The 20359-nt window shown below is 30.3% G+C and overlaps 1 protein-coding gene across 3 annotated transcripts in view; it reads right to left on the bottom strand.

Moving 5' to 3' along the window:
- The window catches only part of LOC129968547 (protein Wnt-5b-like), a 678623-nt gene that overhangs the window by 29227 nt on the left and 629037 nt on the right, over positions 1-20359 (bottom strand). For all 3 annotated transcript variants that reach the window (XM_056082546.1, XM_056082547.1, XM_056082545.1), the window contains one exon: positions 11134-11390. In XM_056082546.1, the coding sequence (XP_055938521.1) occupies positions 11134-11390 (257 nt within the window). The remainder of the gene's footprint in view (positions 1-11133; positions 11391-20359) is intronic.

Here is a 20359-nt window from a genome sequence, read left to right as displayed (position 1 = left end):
ACGATGTGGATAATGCATATATATTTTACTCTAACTAAACATTATTACCACAAATATATTTTTCGTTTTTCTTAAGCCATTTCATTGTAAAAATATGTATAGCTATATAAACCTGTATAAGCCGAACATAGAAAATAAAATAGAAAAATCAAATCAATAGAAGATGGCAAAAACCAAATACTGATCCTTCTGCTGGATTATTTGGAAACGTATCACCTTACGACAGGCTTGTAATTATTACTAGTTTATGTAGAAAATAATTTGATAATGAATTGATGATATTTTTGGCTTTTATAATTACCTTTTCGTCGGCATATTTGATACTATCTGAAATAAAAAAAAATTTCGAAATCAGAAATTCACTTCTGAGAACGACGTGATTAATCTCGAAGATAGCGCATGGATATTTTACTCTAGCTAAACATTATTGCCCCAAATCTATCTTTTATTTTTTGGAAATTCCATTGTAAATATAAATATAGCTATATATCTGTAAGTCTAACACAGAAAATAAAATAGAAAAATCAAATCATTGGAAGGTAGAAAAACCAAATATTGATCCTTCATCTTGATTATTTGGAATCGTATCATCTTACCACAGGCTTATAAGCAGGAAGAACAATTTAAAAGCAATAAAACAGCAACACTTAATTTACAATTCAAATTTTCATACTTGTCTCTTGATAAACCATCTGTCGTCACTTTTACAGCCATTATTATGCCTTAATTTATAACATGTGTCTTGCAACCGTAAATTAAAACCATCTGATGACTGGTCATTTCAATGAAGGCGTCGTTTATTAAAATTTTTCATGGATCATAAAAACGATTGCATTTCTTTTCAAAGAAATTGTACTAAAAGAGCTGATTTGCACATTTAAATTCCAATTAATTACCTCACACATGAAGCTAAACACATCCTTTGAATCATTCTCAAAGAAAAGATAAAAAGATGTAACACTTAATTGTGCATAATTTAGTATGAATAATTAGCTTTTCCGAACGGAAAGTGTGGGCACAAATTGTTGTCATTGACCTTACAGCTTTATTTTGGAGCAATTGAAGAACACGTGATACTCTGAATTTTATGTGTACATTTTATATGCTGACCTTTATGTGTGTGAATGCTATGTGGTGCTTTACAAACCAGACGTTAGACCTAGAAACAACAAATTTGATACAAACATATTTTTGAAGATGGTGATTTTTTTAATAATCCAATAAAATTTTAAATAAAAATTTAGGGAAAATTTTGAACTTCTTCTGGGATTAATTCCGAATATAGTTTCGTTAAAATGAAAATACTTTTCTTAATCATTTTAAAATTTAAGAAATTATCTTTTTAATGATACCAACTTATTTGCAGTATATTTTTTCAATGTTTTGAGAATTTTTTTTTTTAAACATTTCTGCATAATTTCCAACAATATAATTCAATGTTAAAATGAAATTCAAATTGTCTTCACAATTTTATCAAATATTCAATCACATGATTTTTTTTTGTGTGTTAAAATCAAAAAGAAAAATAATGCGCAATGTAATAATATCTGCGCTGTTTATATGAGACGCAATCTATACTTATAATAAAGCTCAATGTGTGTGTGTGTGTGTGTGTGTGTGTGTGTGTTGGCGCTCTACAGGCCAGACCGTTTGACATACAGCTACCAAATTTGGTACATGTATACCTTGGAGGTTGGGAATGTGCACCTGGGGTTTCTTTTTTCGAATTTTTAATTAGAATTTTAATTATTAATTAAAAACTAACTTTCCCGCCAAAAAAATCTTCCATTTTCCCCACCGCCAACTTTTCCGCCAAAAAAAATCTTCCATTATCCCCAGCGCCAAACGAGAAAGGCTTCAGTTTTTTTTTTTCTCCCAACAGTAATGAGGCTAGGGTTAAAATTTTTCGGCGGATTATTTCAATCGGTTCTGTTTATTTTCTTAATGTTTGATGCATTTAAAATTAAACATTGTTAATGAATCAATCTTTCAGATTCATTCTGAAGTTCTTTTGAATTAAAATAAAACAGAATAAAGGAAATTAAAAATGTCTAATCCGCATAGCGTTACCCCAACTGGCGTAGAAAAAATCACGTATTTGCGTTACGTAATCGACGAAGAAAATTCTCGCATGCGCATTCTGTTCTGATTGTTGCCATGACAACGTTATCAATTGATGATTTAAATTATTTTTGGGTTAGTTGCATGCTTTTGTAAGTAAATTGTATTTATGTTAGTTATATATTTTTTGTATATGCTTATAGTTTTAAGTACATCATTTTTTAAGTAGTTTTTTTAAAACCTGTTTTCAACCGTTTATTTTAAACGATTCGTTTTATTTTCTTAGTGTTTGATGCATTTAAATTTAAACATTGTTAATGAATCGATCTGCTCATAATGAATCTAAGAAAATTTTGTTGACCAACTCTTGAGATATTACATAAATTAAAAAAGATATTCTTTAGTGCCCATAAAGTTTAAACGCTGAGTGACTCTATTTTCAGTAATCAGATTATAAAAAAAATGCTTTGTTTCAGTAAAAAATATTATTATATTAATTGAAGATAAATTCTTTCCACTTTAATTTAAAGCATAAATTCTACGGGTGCTAACAGAAAATGAGAGAGATACATATTACGTTATTACTGAAGGCCTTTATAATATCATGAATGAATTATATGATAATCAAAATTTGAAGTTTTAAAATATTTTGATGAAGAAGCTATTAAAGTAGAAATTGCATAAAATATTTAATTATTAAAATTTTAACGAACATTAAGATTGGCGAACCGGCTGGTCGCCAAAGGCGGCTAGTAAATAAATAATTTACAGCACTAGGGAAGACAATGTACAATTAGAATATAGATGACATGGACTGTTAAGTTTTTAATAGCTCTGACGTGTCAGAAAACTTGAATCTATTAGAAAGGTTCATTTACACAATAAAAGAACATATATAAGACTATTAAAATAGGAAGGTTCTAATGTCTACGTTAATTTGAAATTTAAAAGGTTTTACTGAAGGAATTATAATCATCAAGGCGTACATAAGAGATTTAAACGAAAATAAACACATTTATTTTCATTTTCTGGGCACAGGAAATGAATATTTTCTTATATATCAAATGATGTATCAGCCACCTATATCCAAAGGTGGTTGATATATTAAGATTAATAAATATATATATATACTATATTGTAATAAATTTTTCAGGCAAATGCAAATACACATATACGCAAATTGTAATTTCAATTTTCAAGTTTTATAACAATTAAATATTTAATTGATTTAAATGTAATTTTATTTTTTAAATCTTATTAAAAAGAAAAAGAAATATTTGAAAGTCACAGTTTATTCAGAAATCTTCTGCTTTATAAAAGTCCAAAGAAAAGAACTGAAAATACCAAGCAGAAACTTAGAATGAAGAATATACTGAAAATAATGCATTTTATTAGGAGAATCCGTCTATTTAAACTTTTCTATTTTAAAACAGTGAGCCCTTTACTCAATAGCTATACAGACATCTATGCTGCGCGAGTCCTGGAACTTATCTGATTAAAAATCAACAACCTTTTGCATTATATATTTAGTTATTTAGCCAAAATATTAGTTTGTGAACTAACATTTAGCATAAGAGAAAAAATAAGCATGGGAAAAAAAATGTGAAACAAAATTCATTTAGATTAATGCCATTATATCGCTTTTTTAATTATTATTTCAAACTAAAGTAATTGAAAATTCAAATGAAAAATGAATACGTGAACATGCGAATTTAAAACTTTTTCTAAGCAGTCTTTACATTTGAGGACATGGCTTTACGTTAAAGAAGCTTTAATGCTACATTTAAAACAAAAAGAAAGTCTAATCAGCTTTAAATCTTATTTCTATCTAAGATCTCTGGTAATAGATTATTATATAATCGTTTAAAATTCTCTCACCGGTTCAATCCTTAATAACTTCCCAGAAAATATGCATTAATCTTGAAGTTTGTACAACATCCTATTGTAAACATTTATAACACCTTAATATTTTGTGCTTAAATTACTTTCTGAACACATAACAAAAGATCTGCATTCAGGAACTGGCAACTCGAACGAAACGGCCTAACTTCACATTGATACCTGTTAATCAAAGCTCCATGCGAATATCTTCAGCTGCTTCCACCGTATCATTTCGTCATTTACGATGATGCTCTTCGCGAAAGCGAACATATCCAACCCCATTTGCTCACGAGCCTCCCTTGACACATTTACGACCCTGCAGAAATCAGGGAGGGAGGTGAAAAAATAAAAATTCGCCGTCACCCCTCATGGAAAAATAACAAGTGGCATGAAATTGGATACATATTTAAAGCGCGAACAAAAAAAAGAGAAGTAAAAAGTAGTCAGATCGCATGAGCAGACTAGGCACAGGGGAGGGGGAAGGTGCCTGCAATTTTGTCGCGAGGCCCATACGTCAGCCTGTCTTCGCTGGCCCATTAGAGAGGGCCTAATGATCGCTAATGATCTCCTTCGCAGGGCCCACCGGGAAGGTGATAAATGATGATTTCCACAATCTTGTTCTTTCTGGCCCTTCACACCCGCTTAACCTTTTGCAGGCCCCGGCGATATTCCCATTCAAAAAGGGGTTCACTAATTAGGCATTGGATGGAGAATCAACTCTTTCCGGATCATGAGTTCCTCCGGATCATGTAGTTCCTGGATTTCGTCAGGAGATCGGATGTTGGGGGGAAGTTAGATGCCGGATCTCGTCTCAGATCGAGGTTGGTGTGACTGATGGCAGCAGAATGGAGATGGTCTCGGCTGTTCGTCAGAAACTCCATCTTCCGAAGCGCTTTGTAATCATAAACGATCCAGTTTTTACATATATTTACATTACAATCTGTGGAAGGCCGATTGCAATATACGGATAGGCAACTTCTGATTCTCCAACTATTATGATGTGGCATAATAGTAAAAAATAATATTTTTCAAATACTTAGATTGCAATTTATGGAAGAAGGATTGCAATATATGAATGGGTAACTCTTGATACCACATCTGTTGTGAAATAGAATTGTCTATATCATAATAATTGTGTCAACTCTTGATACCACATCTGTTGTGAAATAGAATTGTCTATATCATAATAGTTGTGGCAACTCTTGATACCACAACAATTATGGTATAGCATAATAATAATAAAAAAACTTTTTACATAGGTTGTAACATATGAAAGGATTGCAATATATGTAGTACTAGTAATATGTATGAACATATGTACGATTGCAATATATGAGTGACTCTTGATTCCACACATGTCGTGGAATAGAACGATAATAAAGACATAAAGGAAGATATATATATATTTTTTACACATATTTAGGTTGCAATCTTTAGAAGTTGGATTGCAATATATGGATGGATGATTTTTGATTCCGTAACTATTAGGATAAAGTACACGGATAACGAAAAATAATAATAAATAAATAAATAAAGCAAGACAGATAAAATTCATGAAGCATAACCGTAAACAATTGCAATTTTATGTAGAATTAAATTCATTCATAAAAAAAAGATGAATAATTTGCAATTTCACAAATACTATAACAGTGCATCATATAAAAAAGCAGTATATGTTATGTAGCTAAAGCTTTAATGCCATCGTTTTAAAATTATTCGTAATTTTGTTATTGCAATTATTATTTGTAAAACAGAAGTTGAATCACAAAAATAACCATGGCTGACTTATTCAACAAATTGCAGAGTCTTGTTTTAACATTACAATATTTCGAACTTCCTTAATCTTATGTGCGTAGTTTTCGAACAATGCACATATTCTTAAAGCAATGAGGTTAAAGGTTTTTTTACGTGACCGACTTGCACAATTCGAAAAAGTAAGAAATTGGCCCACATCATTCAAAAAAATTTATTTTAATGTATAACGATAAAAGATTTCAAAATGTTAAAAAAAAATAGCACACACATAGATTTTATAATTTTATTTAGCTCAATGAAATTATACATTGAAAATAATTTGAGAAATCGAATTTAATAGTTTAATACAGTGTGAAAATGCTTGAAATCATCTATACATATAATCGTACAATAATTATCATACTTATAAAATGAAACTTTTTTTTTCTTTACATAGTTATAAAATTTTTGTGATATGCAAACTATGCAACGTTTACTAGCTTTCAGTAATGAAATTGTTCCCATGGTATTAGAAAACGTTTACCAGTAAATCTTAATGGTAATGATTCGACACGATGTGATTTTTCGTGTTTCGGATGCTTTAATTTCTAATTTATTTTGTTTAATTACTTATTCTGCTAATCTTTACTTTTTCATAAATATAGACTTGAAATGCTCTATATTTATGAATTGCTATTAAATAACAAAAATATTCAGAAAAATCATGTAAAGCTACTAAAAGAGTTTTTTTTTAATTTTTATTTATTTATTTTTTATAATTATTTTCTGAAATCGTCACATAATTTGCTAAGTAGTATTACTTGCGAAGTAGAATTCGCTAATAATTCTTCCTTCGCAATTGACACTTTATACTACGTGCATGTTTACAAGTGTTTTGTTCCTTTATACCAAAAAAAAAGGCGCATATTTATACTCTGTGTTAATGACATAGAAAATACCGCACATACTGTATTTGATGTGCGGTATTTTCATGACTCTTGTTATGAATGACAAGAGTCATGAAATGTGCGATGTTAATGACATGAAAAATTACGTACATTCTGGGCTTGTTGTTAATGACATGTAAAATACTTCATATATCTGTACTCGATGTTAATGACATGGAAAATACTTCATATATCTGTACTCGATGTTAAAGTCATGAAAATAACGTGCATATCTGTACATGTGTTAACGGCGTAGTAAATATCGCGCATATTTCTACTCGGTGTTAATAACATGGGAAATACCGCACATTTCTGTACCTAGTGTTAATGCCATGGAAAATAACGCACATATCTGTACTTGTGTTACTGACATGGAAAATACCGCACACGTCTGTACTTGGTGTTAATGACATGGAAAATGCATCACATATCTGTACTTGGTCTTAATGACATGGAAAATACCGCTCAATCTGTACTTGGTGTTAATGACATGGAGAAACCGCGAATATATGGCCTTATGATGTAAATGCTGTAAGTTGCACTTCATGAATACGAAATGGGTAATTCTTGATTCAAAAGACAAAAAATAATATTCATAAAGTAGCAGAGTAAAAATGTATAAGAAGTAAGCCCAATAATTCTAACTATAGCTAATTTAATAATAAATTAGAAAAAGCTTAAATTAGCAGACTTATATAATAAGATACTCCAATCAAGGCCAGAATTTTGATTTACAAATTCATTACTTCGACCTCCTCCAAATTCTGATAATACACAAATTTTGAAACAAAATATATCAAATCAGGGAATTTAAATCAGCTTTAATTAATTTCCCACAAAACTCTAACAAAAATCATATTATTTAAAACAAATAATCATGTTTTCAATATGTACTGCCAATAATTTAATTGAATATTTATTTTATCAATACTCGTTTTGTAGTATAACTTTTGTAGTAGAATCAGAAAAACAATAGAGTTATATTATCTAATTATTCTAAATGTTATTCAAGATATTTAATTTGGAGCTTTAAATTTCGTATGTTACGATTTTTGAATTTTTTTTAACTTTGTATTTATAATATAAAAATAAATAAAAAGTACCTTTCCTATACTTAATTTTTTTCTATGTAGAAACATTCTTATTTCAGTCTCTATATATCGAAAAAGTTGGAAAAAAATATTTAAATATCTAGTTAATAGTGGAGTAAAGTACGATTAAAAAAAATGACACTCACAATTTAAACAAAGTAATCTATCAATAAATAAAACAAACTCTTCGCATTAATATTCATTGTTTTAACTTTATAAAAAAACACATTGAACTTCCAAAATAAATCTAAATGCTAATGTTTCTAGAGAATGTGTTAGTTTTAAGTTCGAAAGACAAACCTCACAATTTACAACTTTTTCTTAGGTGTGTATAGAAGCGTAGGTTGGGAGTCTAATTTAGAACAAAGAACTTTAATTATTTGCCATCATTTATCTTTACTTAAAGCTGTTTATCTTAGTTTTTATGACATATCAAAAACAAATAACTAAGATTAAATCCTGCTTTAGAGCACACATACAGAAAGACATGCATACGCGCACATTCGTCTTTATTATAAGTAGAAATAGAACAAGAAGTTGAAAAATCATTTTCATCTCCATTGAATACTGCTTCCATCAATATTGATGTGTTCATATAAGCCAGTTGCGTATGTATCCATTTTGAGGCCTTAGGCAATCTTCATTATGAGACTTTTCTTTTATAAATTAGTCAATCTAGTTTCACCTTTGAATATATATGTTTGAACTGGTAAACATTTTAATTATTTACTTACATTGATTTTTTATTTCAGTAACTTTTGAAGATGTTATTTATTTGCTAAGACCATGTCGACGCAGCACTCATTTTTGTTACACAATATTATTTATAAACAGACAATCAGTATTTATATATATTGTAGTTATTATGAGAATGTAATAAGACGGAAAGAATCTGAAAATCTACACATGACCAAATATTACTATCCAAATATTTAATAATTCTTAGAATCGATGTTTTTGTTTTTCAATTTATTTATTTGGCAACTTGGTTAATAACAAACTTTTACATGAACTGCCTCAACACAACGAGCTTAGACAACAACTGACTAGTCAGAAATCCGCAGCTGCTTTTAGTCACATTTCTTCACTCGCAACAAGCGATTATTTCGTATAATTCACCTGTACAGGTTTGAATCCAAAGTGTTAAAGGATTTTCAAATGATATATATTGTTTATAAAGATCGTACTTCAGAAAATTAGCTTTTACTTTTGAAAATGTATTTGCCCTTTGATATGCTTGGGAACAATTAAACTTTGAAAACCGAGATGGGACCGAATAGTTATTGCTCTAACTTTTCTAAATAGGATTCGTAATTTAACAGTTGGTTATTGTCAAGTTTGTAGAACATTTAATGCAAGGTAAAGGGCTCTTGGAATCTCCTGATCTAGAGAATCCTCATGAGATGTAGGATTCCAATCACATTCCATCAAAAATTCATCATGTTTGCATCGGGTCCACATTAAATCGCAACAGTTACGCACAGTAAATTTATCATTGTCAAATTTGTAGAATATTTAATGCAAGGTCAATGGCTCTTGGAACCTCATGATCTAGAGAATCCTCATGAGATTCCAAGATCCTCCTCTCACATTCCAACAAAAATTCATCATGTTTGAAATAGAGTCCACATTAAATCTGTTGTCCATTGTCAAACCTCGTCCTTAAATAGTAAGTTATTGAATAATCAGAGAAAAATGTTTAATAAAAGTTAGGTTAACGCCCAAAAGTATCCTCTGCCTCAGTGCAAATAGCATCTTTAAGATATGGAATGACTTTGAGAAAAAGATAACAATTATAAAATTATTATTACAAAAAAAGGCTGTTTTATGATATGTCAATTTCTCATTTAACATTATTATTAGTTTCTTTTTAAATGAATTGCAGAGTCTATTAATATAATCACTACTTTTTATTTAAAGAATAAAAAAAAAGAAATAAAATGCAAAAATAAAAATCTACGTTGACACAAGGAAATTATTAACTTTTAGAGGTTTGAACTTCTATAATTCCTCCAGCTAGTCATAAAATTTTTTTCTATCCTCCTCATTTTATACTAATGTCCTCTCTCAGTAATTTCGAACTAAATACAACCTTACTCTACTTTTCTCTGTAATAACAATAAAAAGAAAGAAAAACCGACTGAAGTGAGCTTGCTCCAGCATGTATTCTTTTGATAGAGCTCTTTAATTTACGGCAATGGAACTAGCCAGTTCTTTTCTGCAATTAGTTTTACGATAGTGTGGGCTCGTAAAGCTAATTTACAGGTTTTCTTTATTTTTCGGTAACAGAGGATGGGCAATTTATTTGGTGTCGTAACACTTTTATGATGATTACGGCGTTTCCTGGGGTCATCTTTGAAGCAGTTATAAGAGTATATCGGTGAGAGTTGATGGAAAAGATAGTTTAAAGAGTTGCCATCTACTATTCGATATCTTGCAGTATAGTATAGTTCGTAGTCTATGTTGCAAGGGTTGCTTCAACGTAATTGATGCAACTTTAATTAATTATAAAACCGTTACTGGAAATGTATAAAATGGCAATTTGATACAAAATACTTCGGCATTTTGCATTATTTGAAATATGGCAATTATTTCAAAATGGTATTTAAATTCCCTAGGCATTATATGAATAATTAGAAATTCTATAAAATGACAAGTAGTGATTGGGTATAGAATGGGAAAAAAGATTATGATTAGGCTTTTACTTTTTTTACATTGAATAGAAATACATAGATTATTTTAAAAAATAATAAAAAAAAAAATCTCATTATAAATCTTTTATTCAAAATATATAAAGAAAGGGAAGTGAAAATTATACAAAACTAAAACGAATTCGCCACTTTAACAGTTTGTCATTATATAAAATATTTGTGTGAAATATTAACCATCTCACACTAAGTCCGAAAACACCAGACATTGTATCGAATACTGAATTTCAAAATTTGTCAGTAACATAATGACAATATCATAATATGCGATCGATTTGTATTATTTTAATGTATTTAATGAATCTTTAATGAATCTTAATCAATTTTTTTTAATTATCGACGCATCTGAGAATTTTATTGCATGAGCACCACCAACAAGCAAATATACATGTAAAGTACATTCTTTATTTTAATTCAATACATTTTCAAAATGCTGTCATTTAACAAAGTTGAATACATCCATATTTTTAAATTGCGAAGTATGCACAGAAATTACATTATAGTCTACAAAAGATTCAACTACCCGATTGCAGTGAATATTGGCAGATTTTGAGAAAAAACATTTTCCGTAGTTATAAATGCATTAGTAACCTCTTCCCCCCCAAAAAAACATTAATTTTTAACCTTCCTTTTTACTTTTCTTCATCCCCACGTATATCTAACGGAAGCATCGATTTGATAAAAAATATGCACTTTTTGAATTATACTTACCAATATTAAGTACCGGTCCAAAGACACTGGAATCGTCGACAGTGGAACAGTTCCACCTTCTGTTTTTGAACTGCCACTGGCATTCGTGGATACCAAGACGGGCTCCTCTGGCCACATGGCCCATATGGTCCTGGTATAGGTAACATAATTTAGTTTGACCCCTAGAGAGTCCACTGAGACGACTGCACAACGGTTGAGCACCTAACAGATAGGCTTGAGGATTTCGTAGGACGTCGATACCCTGAAGGCCCAAATTCCTATAAAAGAAAAAAAAATGCAATGAACCAATCAGAAAATAAATTAAAAATATGTCCCGATAGTTAAAATTATCTTCTATTGTTTAAAACTGAATATTATATAAAAATAATCAGATTGTTCTTTTAATGATTTGCATATTAAATTTCAAACAATTAATTTTTTTTTATTCAACCAGTCACCCCGTGAATACAGAACTAAGCCGTATAAATAGGGTTATTGTGGTTGACTATTATGCTTAATTACTATCCAGCCTTCGCATACGAGAATGACGACCAACAAAAGTTCAAAGAATCTTCAAACTGTTGGTAAAAAGCTAAAAATCTTTTCCATCATTTTTTCATATTTTTAAATTTTTAGGGTATTGTAGTATTTTGTTAAAATTATCACTAATCATAATGAGTTTTCCTCAATTCTCATTGAGTTCGACACATTCGGTTATATTGTTCTAAATTGAGCCTATTTTCCCATATATACATCTGCTGTCTTGCATTCTTCCCAATCTGTAGAAGTATTCAGGAAATTGTGTTGAAAGCTTATAAATAAGTTAACAGCTATGCTACCCAAGCAATTGCTTTTGCATTGTGGTCATGTTACTGGGCTGCGAACCACAAGGTTCCAGGTTCTATCCTCGCTCATAACAATCTTCCACATTGGTGACGGACGATGATCCTTCAACTTTCGTACAGCTGTTGTGTCGCCATCTACCCACAGCAAACCAAAGTCGTCAGATTCACTGGATGCAACAACACACACAAAAAAAGACCGCAGCAACCCAAAGTCGTCAGACTCATTTGAAGCAGCAACAGCAACTACTCACCCACACACGCTCGCTGTAACGCTTGCCGCTACTCAAATGCTCAAATGGGTACAAGCGCATTAGAATAAACAGCTAAAGCATCACCACTCAACAACCATATCGTTCGCCTCACTGTAGGGAGAGTCTGTGGTGAAAGCTTATAAGCCAGTTAACAGCTACGCAACCCGAGCAATTGCTTTTGTATTGTGATCATGTTACTGGGCTGCGAATCACTAGGTAACAGGTTCTATCCTCACTCATACCAATCCGTTACAAAATCTTCCACGCCCTAATATAAATTGCACTAACATCGGGTGATATCTTCTTTTTTATAATTTTTTGTTCCGGTATGAATTTATATGTTATGGGTTCTTTGCACGACATTATCCATCCATCCTGCCACTACGTAGTTACCTTTATTCTAATTTCCTTCTATATGATTTGGAATAATTTTTGGACTACTATATCTATTTGGTCTTTGTGTGCTAATCCAATTTAATCTAATCAATTTGGTCTCTTTAGCATTTCTCTTTTCTTTAATTTTTTAGATTTCTTTATTTTTGATGTCCGTTGATTGTATTGCCTGATGTGCTAACATAGAGTCTGAGGATAAAGAGCATCTATGCCAGTTTTCCAGCCCCTCACAATAATCAACTGCCATTTCCACAGCTACAATTTCGGCTTTGCAATTTGTAACATTAAACAATTAATCTACTGGGAATTCATGGTTCTTGATCACATTGTAATTTGAAATATTCAAATGGATGTTTGAAAAAATTCCCTTAGCTACAAGGATACTTGGAACAAATGAATCGCGTGGAGAAAAAAAAATACAGTTTCAAATCCCACTTATTTTACAGAAAAGGTTCGATGGTTGCACGTCTAAACACTGAATTAAGGACAGGACTGTAATAAACTATCTAAATTTTACAGGCATTCAATGAGTATAAAAAGGCAATATCTGACCAAACATATCCTAGATTATTCTGAACTGGAAATTATTAGCTTATATGTATGTTGTTGTTCCTTATGGCACTTGCCATGGACAAGCCCGCTGTTACAAAGACAGCCATTTAAGCCGGCTGGGGAGTGGCTCTTGTTTTTTAGTAGCGCCAACTAGGTCCACGAGTACGACTTAGCTACTCACGCATCATATTCGCTTGCACAACCCCTTTTTACAGGGGTGGGGCACATTCACACATAGAACAGATGAAGAACAACCATGCTCGAACTGGGACTCGAACCCAGGCCGCCCAGATCACGGGGAAGACGCGTTACCCCTATGCCAGGATGCCGGCACTTACATGTATTATTCTCTTCATTAATTTCGTTATCTCTAATCGATATTTTTATTATAATTATCAAGCATTTATGTCAGATAACACAATACAGAAACCAAGAGTTAACTTATCAAAAAGATTATGGAGAGGTGAAAAAAAGGGGGGGGGGGAAAGACAGCGCAATATATTTTACGCTATACCCACAGTCTTTTTACTCGACGAATTATCATACTACTCATCATATCACTCATTTTGGCTGGGAAATAGTAAATATACATCAAACGGCATTTGGCATTGCTATGCGAGCTTGATTTAGATTCACCTGTGCTTGTGTACATTAAATTATGAAGCGATGAAAAAAAATTAACTGATAAATATAGGAAAAGTTAATGTTGCTAGATGTTGAAAGCTTGCATGTGAAATTGATATTAGTTGACTCGTATGAAAAGTTGCAGCCTTCTTTTTTATTTCTTCTATAAAATATTTCTGATACACATTTGACGAAATATTATTAATTAATATTCATTGCTTGCAGAAGATCTAGAAATCTACTTTTAAACAAATATGCAAATATATCCATGCCTTTTATATGGATATATTTGCATATTTGTTTAAAAGTAGATTAATGGGGAAATAGGTTCACCTTGGATTGCAGGTCGCATTTATCTTCCAAGAGAAATTACCGAAAGCATCAAATATGAAAGATTAATTACAATATTTACATTGAAGATTATATGCAGTTTATTACAAGTCAGCAGCTATATTTCTAGGTATGTAATATTAAGAAGATTACACATCAAGAATTACTAAAAGCACCAAATATAAAAGATTAATTATAACATTTAGATAGAAGATTTTTATTAAATGCAGTTTATTACACGTCAGCAACTGTATCTATAGGTATGTAATATTAAGAAGATTACACATCAAGAATTACTGAAAGCACCAAATATGAAAGATTAATTATAACATTTAGATAGAAGATTTTTATTAAATGCAGTTTATTACATGTCAGCAACTGTATCTATAGGTATGTAATATTAAGAAGATTACACATCAAGAATTACTGAAAGCACCAAATATGAAAGATTAATTATAACATTTAGATTGAAGATTTAGATTAAATACAGTTTATTACACGTCAGCAACTGTATCTATAGGTATGTAATATTAAGACGATTACACATCAAGAATTACTGAAAGCACCAAATATAAAAGATTAATTATAACATTTAGATAGAAGATTTTTATTAAATGCAGTTTATTACATGTCAGCAACTGTATCTATAGGTATGTAATATTAAGAAGATTACACATCAAGAATTACTGAAAGCACCAAATATGAAAGATTAATTATAACATTTAGATTGAAGATTTAGATTAAATACAGTTTATTACACGTCAGCAACTGTATCTATGCGTATGTAATATTAAAAAGACCAGACATCATGAATTAGCAGAAAATTTCTGCATTTTGACTGTTAGTTCCAAACTTTAATTAATGTCCCAGGTTTCTCGAATTCTATTTATAAATAAATATCCAATGTTAAACACAGTAACACACTTCAATTTGTAAAAAGTTGTGTAAACCAGGGGAATTAGTCTCTCCTAAACGCTCTCACAGATTTTGTAATAAATATATAATCTCCCCCCCCCAACTTTCAGAAAAAAAAATGTGGATTTAGGAAAGGCCAGAAATTCTTAAATTTTTAAAATTTTTATTTTATTTTATATTAAAATACATGCACATGACCGCTTTAGACATCGCAGGGAAGAAAATTCAATATGCATTTTGGATGTATATTTTTAATCTAATGAAATCAAAATTGGATATATAATTACAATTTTAGTATCAAAATTATTTCCGAATTCTACTTATTTGAGTCATCGCGTTTTTATGCATGCGACTCTGCAGACCGACAGACAGCCAACACATCCACAGATGGATTTCAAAGTTCAATACGAATCTATACTACGATGCTTAAACTGTGTGTTCTCTTTTATTTATTTGGCTTTTACATTCAATAGTTATCGTCCTTTCTTGCACTGAGACAGCCAGACAGACAAATTTCCTGTTAATGTATTTCGTCAAAAAGTTGATAGATAATTAAAAGTGTTATGTAAGGACTACATGTTGAATTTCATCTTTCTAGCTCAAAGAAGATTTTGTTATTTTGTTCACCGACAGATATAAATGCAGAATTGCATTTCTCGAACTCAGGAAGGTCTGAAATGTGGAGATTCATTAAAATTTAGAATTAGAATGTTTTGATAGTTACAATATCTTTAATTTGAATACTTAATAAAATAAATAAAATGATATAATAATTTGATATAATAATGATGAATAATTTAATATAATAATGATGAATAATTTGATATACTAATGATGAATAATAATGATGAATAATTTGATATAATAATGATGAATAATAATGATGAATAATTTGATATAATAATGATGAATAATTTGATATAATAAAATGTATATTTTAAATTTTAAGATTTTGTTTTATCTACAAGATGTTTTGCATAACCTAGAATACTTTCACTTCCCAACACTTTACAAGAAATTGGAAGTTGGAAAGAACTCTTTATAGGAGATAAAATGTTTTAAATTTGAATAAAATGTTCCTTGATGATTTTTTTCTTAATCTATAAATTATTTGTATTACAATGATTTATTATTTTTTTCCAAGCAAAGTTAATTTCTGAATAATTATCATTTCTACAGTTTACTGCCCATGGCATATGGAATATGGTTACCATATTGTGACCAATATGTATCAATCGGCTTAGAAGAAAAATAAAGCATTAGCAAAACGAATTTATTCATATTTCTTTTTCTGTTTTTCAAAATATTTATTTCACTGTTTTCGAATTTTCAATGTATTTATTTATTCATTTACAAATTGTTTTTATAGTATTCAATATCCCTTCCCTTACATATCCTCTTCTCATTTTGTGCATCTCAATTTTAAACTTCAAACATATTTTCTTTTCTTTTCTTATTTTTTTTTTTATTTACTCTTTTCAGAAAGATGATTTTCGTATCAATTCCGTAGATCCATTTTGAATAAAAATTTAAAATTATGCAAAATCCCCCCAAAAAATAAAATAAATAAATAAAAAATGGAGAAATTTAAATAATAAGCTCTATTTTGTTCCAGCACTTCTGAAAAATATCGCTTTAAACATTTTGTGGCATCACGCAATACAAATTATAAGGTCCCTTTTTAATAAATGTTGAAATCAGTTTCACATTTCAATACATTTTTTGAAATTATCATGTCAATGATTTAATTTAGATTTATTTTTTATTTCAATATTTTGGGAAAATATTATTCATTTATTTTTTAAATGTTTATATCATGGAAAAGATGAATAAAGAAATAAAATTGTTGAAAAATTAGCCATAATTATTAAATCATGATTTCTTATTTTAAGAAAAAAAAGAAATTATTATAATAGATTATAAGAAATTAATAAAATTGAAACCCATATAATATTAAAAAGAATACTTCTTTTACTAATCCTGTAAGGTGTAATTTAGCTTAATTAACTTAAAAATAATTAACATTATAATATAAATAAGTATTTGTAAAATTAGCCACAATCAGCCATAAAAACTGTCCAAAATTATTAGATCATGATTTTCTTATTTACAGAAAAAAAGAGTTGAATTATTATAATAAATCATTAAAAAATAATAAAATTCAAACCAATATAGTATTAAAAAGAATATTTATTTTTAAAAAACCTGTCAGGAGTAATTTAACATAGCCAGCTAATTAATAATTAAGATTATAAATACATTATAAATAAGTAATTATTTAGATTCTAATTTATTTAATAATGACTTTTATAATTATATATAAACAGAACCTTAATACCTAATATTTTACACGATTTTAATTTTTGTATAAATTTATTTAAGTAGAAATTAGACTAATAACATTTTAAATCAATTTGTTGCAACTACTCTCTGCTCACTGAATATAAGCATCTAAATGCCTAGTCGGAAATCCACCACTTTTTTCATATAATATCTGGTAATTTTTAAAAATATATATATTGTTAGCTAGCAATCGTTTTTGTAATTCATGAATTACTCAAAAAAAAAGGAGATTTAAATAAATTCTCCATGAACATTTATTTAATCGCAGTTTCATCTCAACATATTTATATGATTGAATCATAGAATGTATTATTTTTCAATATTCTTAAATATACCAGTGGATGAATTCGGCAATCAACAGCAAACCATAAAAAAACATGTTCAAAAATTCTCAAAAGTAAAGGTGAATGAATTCACCAAACAAAATAACTGTATCCTCATTACTTTTTTTGCAATCAAACTGAGATTCTTCCATCAAATAATGTGACAGGTATCACTCTCGCAGCGAAAGAGGATACCATTCATTTAACATAACAAAAATGCTTTCCTAACAGAGCAGATTTTTTTTTTCTTCCAGTAGCACACTACCGTAAGTCACAGAACGTGTCAAGATCGGAATTTATATCCAAAAAAAAATTCCTCTCAGGATATCTGCTATTGTAATTGAGGCTCAGAAGTTATTAATAGAGTCCAGGAACTCCCTCTTCAGAACAGAGTACAGAAGAAAAGGTTAGCTCTCAAAATAGGATGTAAGGTTGTCGATCGTAGTAGTCAGCTGGGCCTCAGACATAAGGTTGTGCCAAATGAATTGTCACACTTTGTCATCGCTATGCATTCAAGGCGAAGCGGTAAATCATCAGGGAACAAACTTGCTATTGTCTGGTTTTCAAGCAAATGAGCAGCTTATGGGGAAGCAGGGATATATTTTTATTTATTTTTCTTTAAAGCTTTACCCAGTAATTTATCAAATGAGAGCACATTTACTAGTAATTAATCAAATGATGAGACGATTACTCAATGTTTTGTCGCAGCAGAGGCGATATTTGTTTATTGTCATTGAGGGAAAGCATCTGATTTCATCACCTTAAAGGCAGATTATTAAATGTATCCTTACTTAGTCTTATGTCGAATTGTTTATCTTTAGCCCACTCTGGCAATCCAACAGTTTGCTGGGAATATTAGCTGATTTAAATTTCTTATGCATGACTTGATGCTCACAACTCTCAACGAGATATTTTTAATCATTTAATTGCATTAAACATTAAAACTATATAATTTTCATAGCCTTATCCTATTTCTTTTGCTTATGTACATTCCTAATGGAGTCGATTCCCATGATATCATACCACCAATAAAACGGTAACTATTCGGATCCTTTATCTTCTAACTACACACTATCTAACAAGATACTAAAACTTCGCTATCTCATTACGCAAAAGAAAAATAAACAGGAAATAAAGAAAATCGTTTTACCTATAGTTTTCAACAATGGAAGAAAATCGTGCGATTATTATTCTGAAGATTTGTATTCAATACAAAAGCAGAAAATAGTGCTGAAAATTATTCACAAAACATTCTTAAAACTTTTCTAAAGTTCGGCAAAAAATTATACAACCACTTAATAGATATCAATAAAAGGACATTTTAAAAATTTAAAAATGATATAAAAATCATTTTTGTACAAACAGTATTTTCGGAAGTTATTGGGGGAAAAAAATTCGAGGAAAATGGTAAAATCGCTCTTCATTTTTAATTGAAATTTCAATAAAATCTCTCTTATGTGAACATTTACACCTTCTAAAGTATATTTGTACCAAATTCGACAGCTTAGGTCAAAAGATTAGTCCAATAGAGCGCCAACAAATACATATATATTGTTACGGAATTTCCGGGGTTTGTTTGGATAGTGGGGGGTATATGGTGTTAAGAGCGCTCAATCACCAGGCGGCAGTAGAAAATAAAACAACGACGTTTATTTACACGAAGACACACAGGACAGCACAAAGACGACAACTATATACAGCACAGAAGACGATTATCTTCAGCCGAGACGTGCAGCATACAACAGCCTACACAGCAGCATACAAAACTCTACTACAGACAGTAGCACACAGCTTAGTTCAGCACTAGCTTCACTCCGTCGCTGCTCCGCTTATCCCTGGAAGGCCAGTTCTTAATCGTCGGTTCCGACTACTCTTCGACTCCACTGGCCCACGACTGCCCGGCAGCTGCGGCTGATTCCTTTTATAGGTCTCAAGAGGCGGGGCTAGAAGCCTCTCAACCAATCAGGAACGTTCGAGGCGTATCTCGGTTCCTACTGGACGGATCGGGAAAATTCTCGATGTTTCGGGTATAATCTATTTTGGCGCCAAAGTCTCCAAATTCGTCGCCAAGTAGCCAAATAGTCGCCAAGTTTGTCGCCAAGCTCTGGGACCTCCTATGGAACCAACTATGCTGGGAAGCAGCATCACAGGTTCGTAACAATATTTTCCATTATTAAGAGTAAAAATACATGATGAATTCCTATGACAAGTAATAATACAAAGTCCTTGTAGTAACGTCTCCACAGTAAGTGAAAACACATTTTTTTAAATCATAAAAATATAAATCTCATAGAATTTATTAAAATTATAACTGCTATTAAAATATTTAAAAAAAAATATCGACTGAAAGCCACTTTAAAATAACAAATACTGAATGAATGAATATTCACGAGTGCACAGTGGTTTTGAAATATATAGACAGCATGTCCCCATTCCGTTAGCAACAGAAAAACAAATAACAAAATCACGAAAAGAATTTGAACAATAGCTAATGACGTCTAAAGCTGACAGACAGCATGTCGGAAGCTACGAGTAACGGAACCGCAGGTGCATGAGGTAATATGTATTTCAACTCATCTTTAAGAAAAAGAAAAAATTCTGTTCAATGTAATAATTCCTTTTAAAAAATTAATTCTTGTTATACAGCATATAAATTGGTAGAATTTAACCC

This window comes from Argiope bruennichi, chromosome 5, assembly GCF_947563725.1.
Source record: "Argiope bruennichi chromosome 5, qqArgBrue1.1, whole genome shotgun sequence".
NCBI classification, from domain to species: domain Eukaryota; kingdom Metazoa; phylum Arthropoda; class Arachnida; order Araneae; family Araneidae; genus Argiope; species Argiope bruennichi.
Note: the sequence above shows the minus strand (reverse complement) of the source record. Positions and strands in the feature narration are given on the sequence as shown.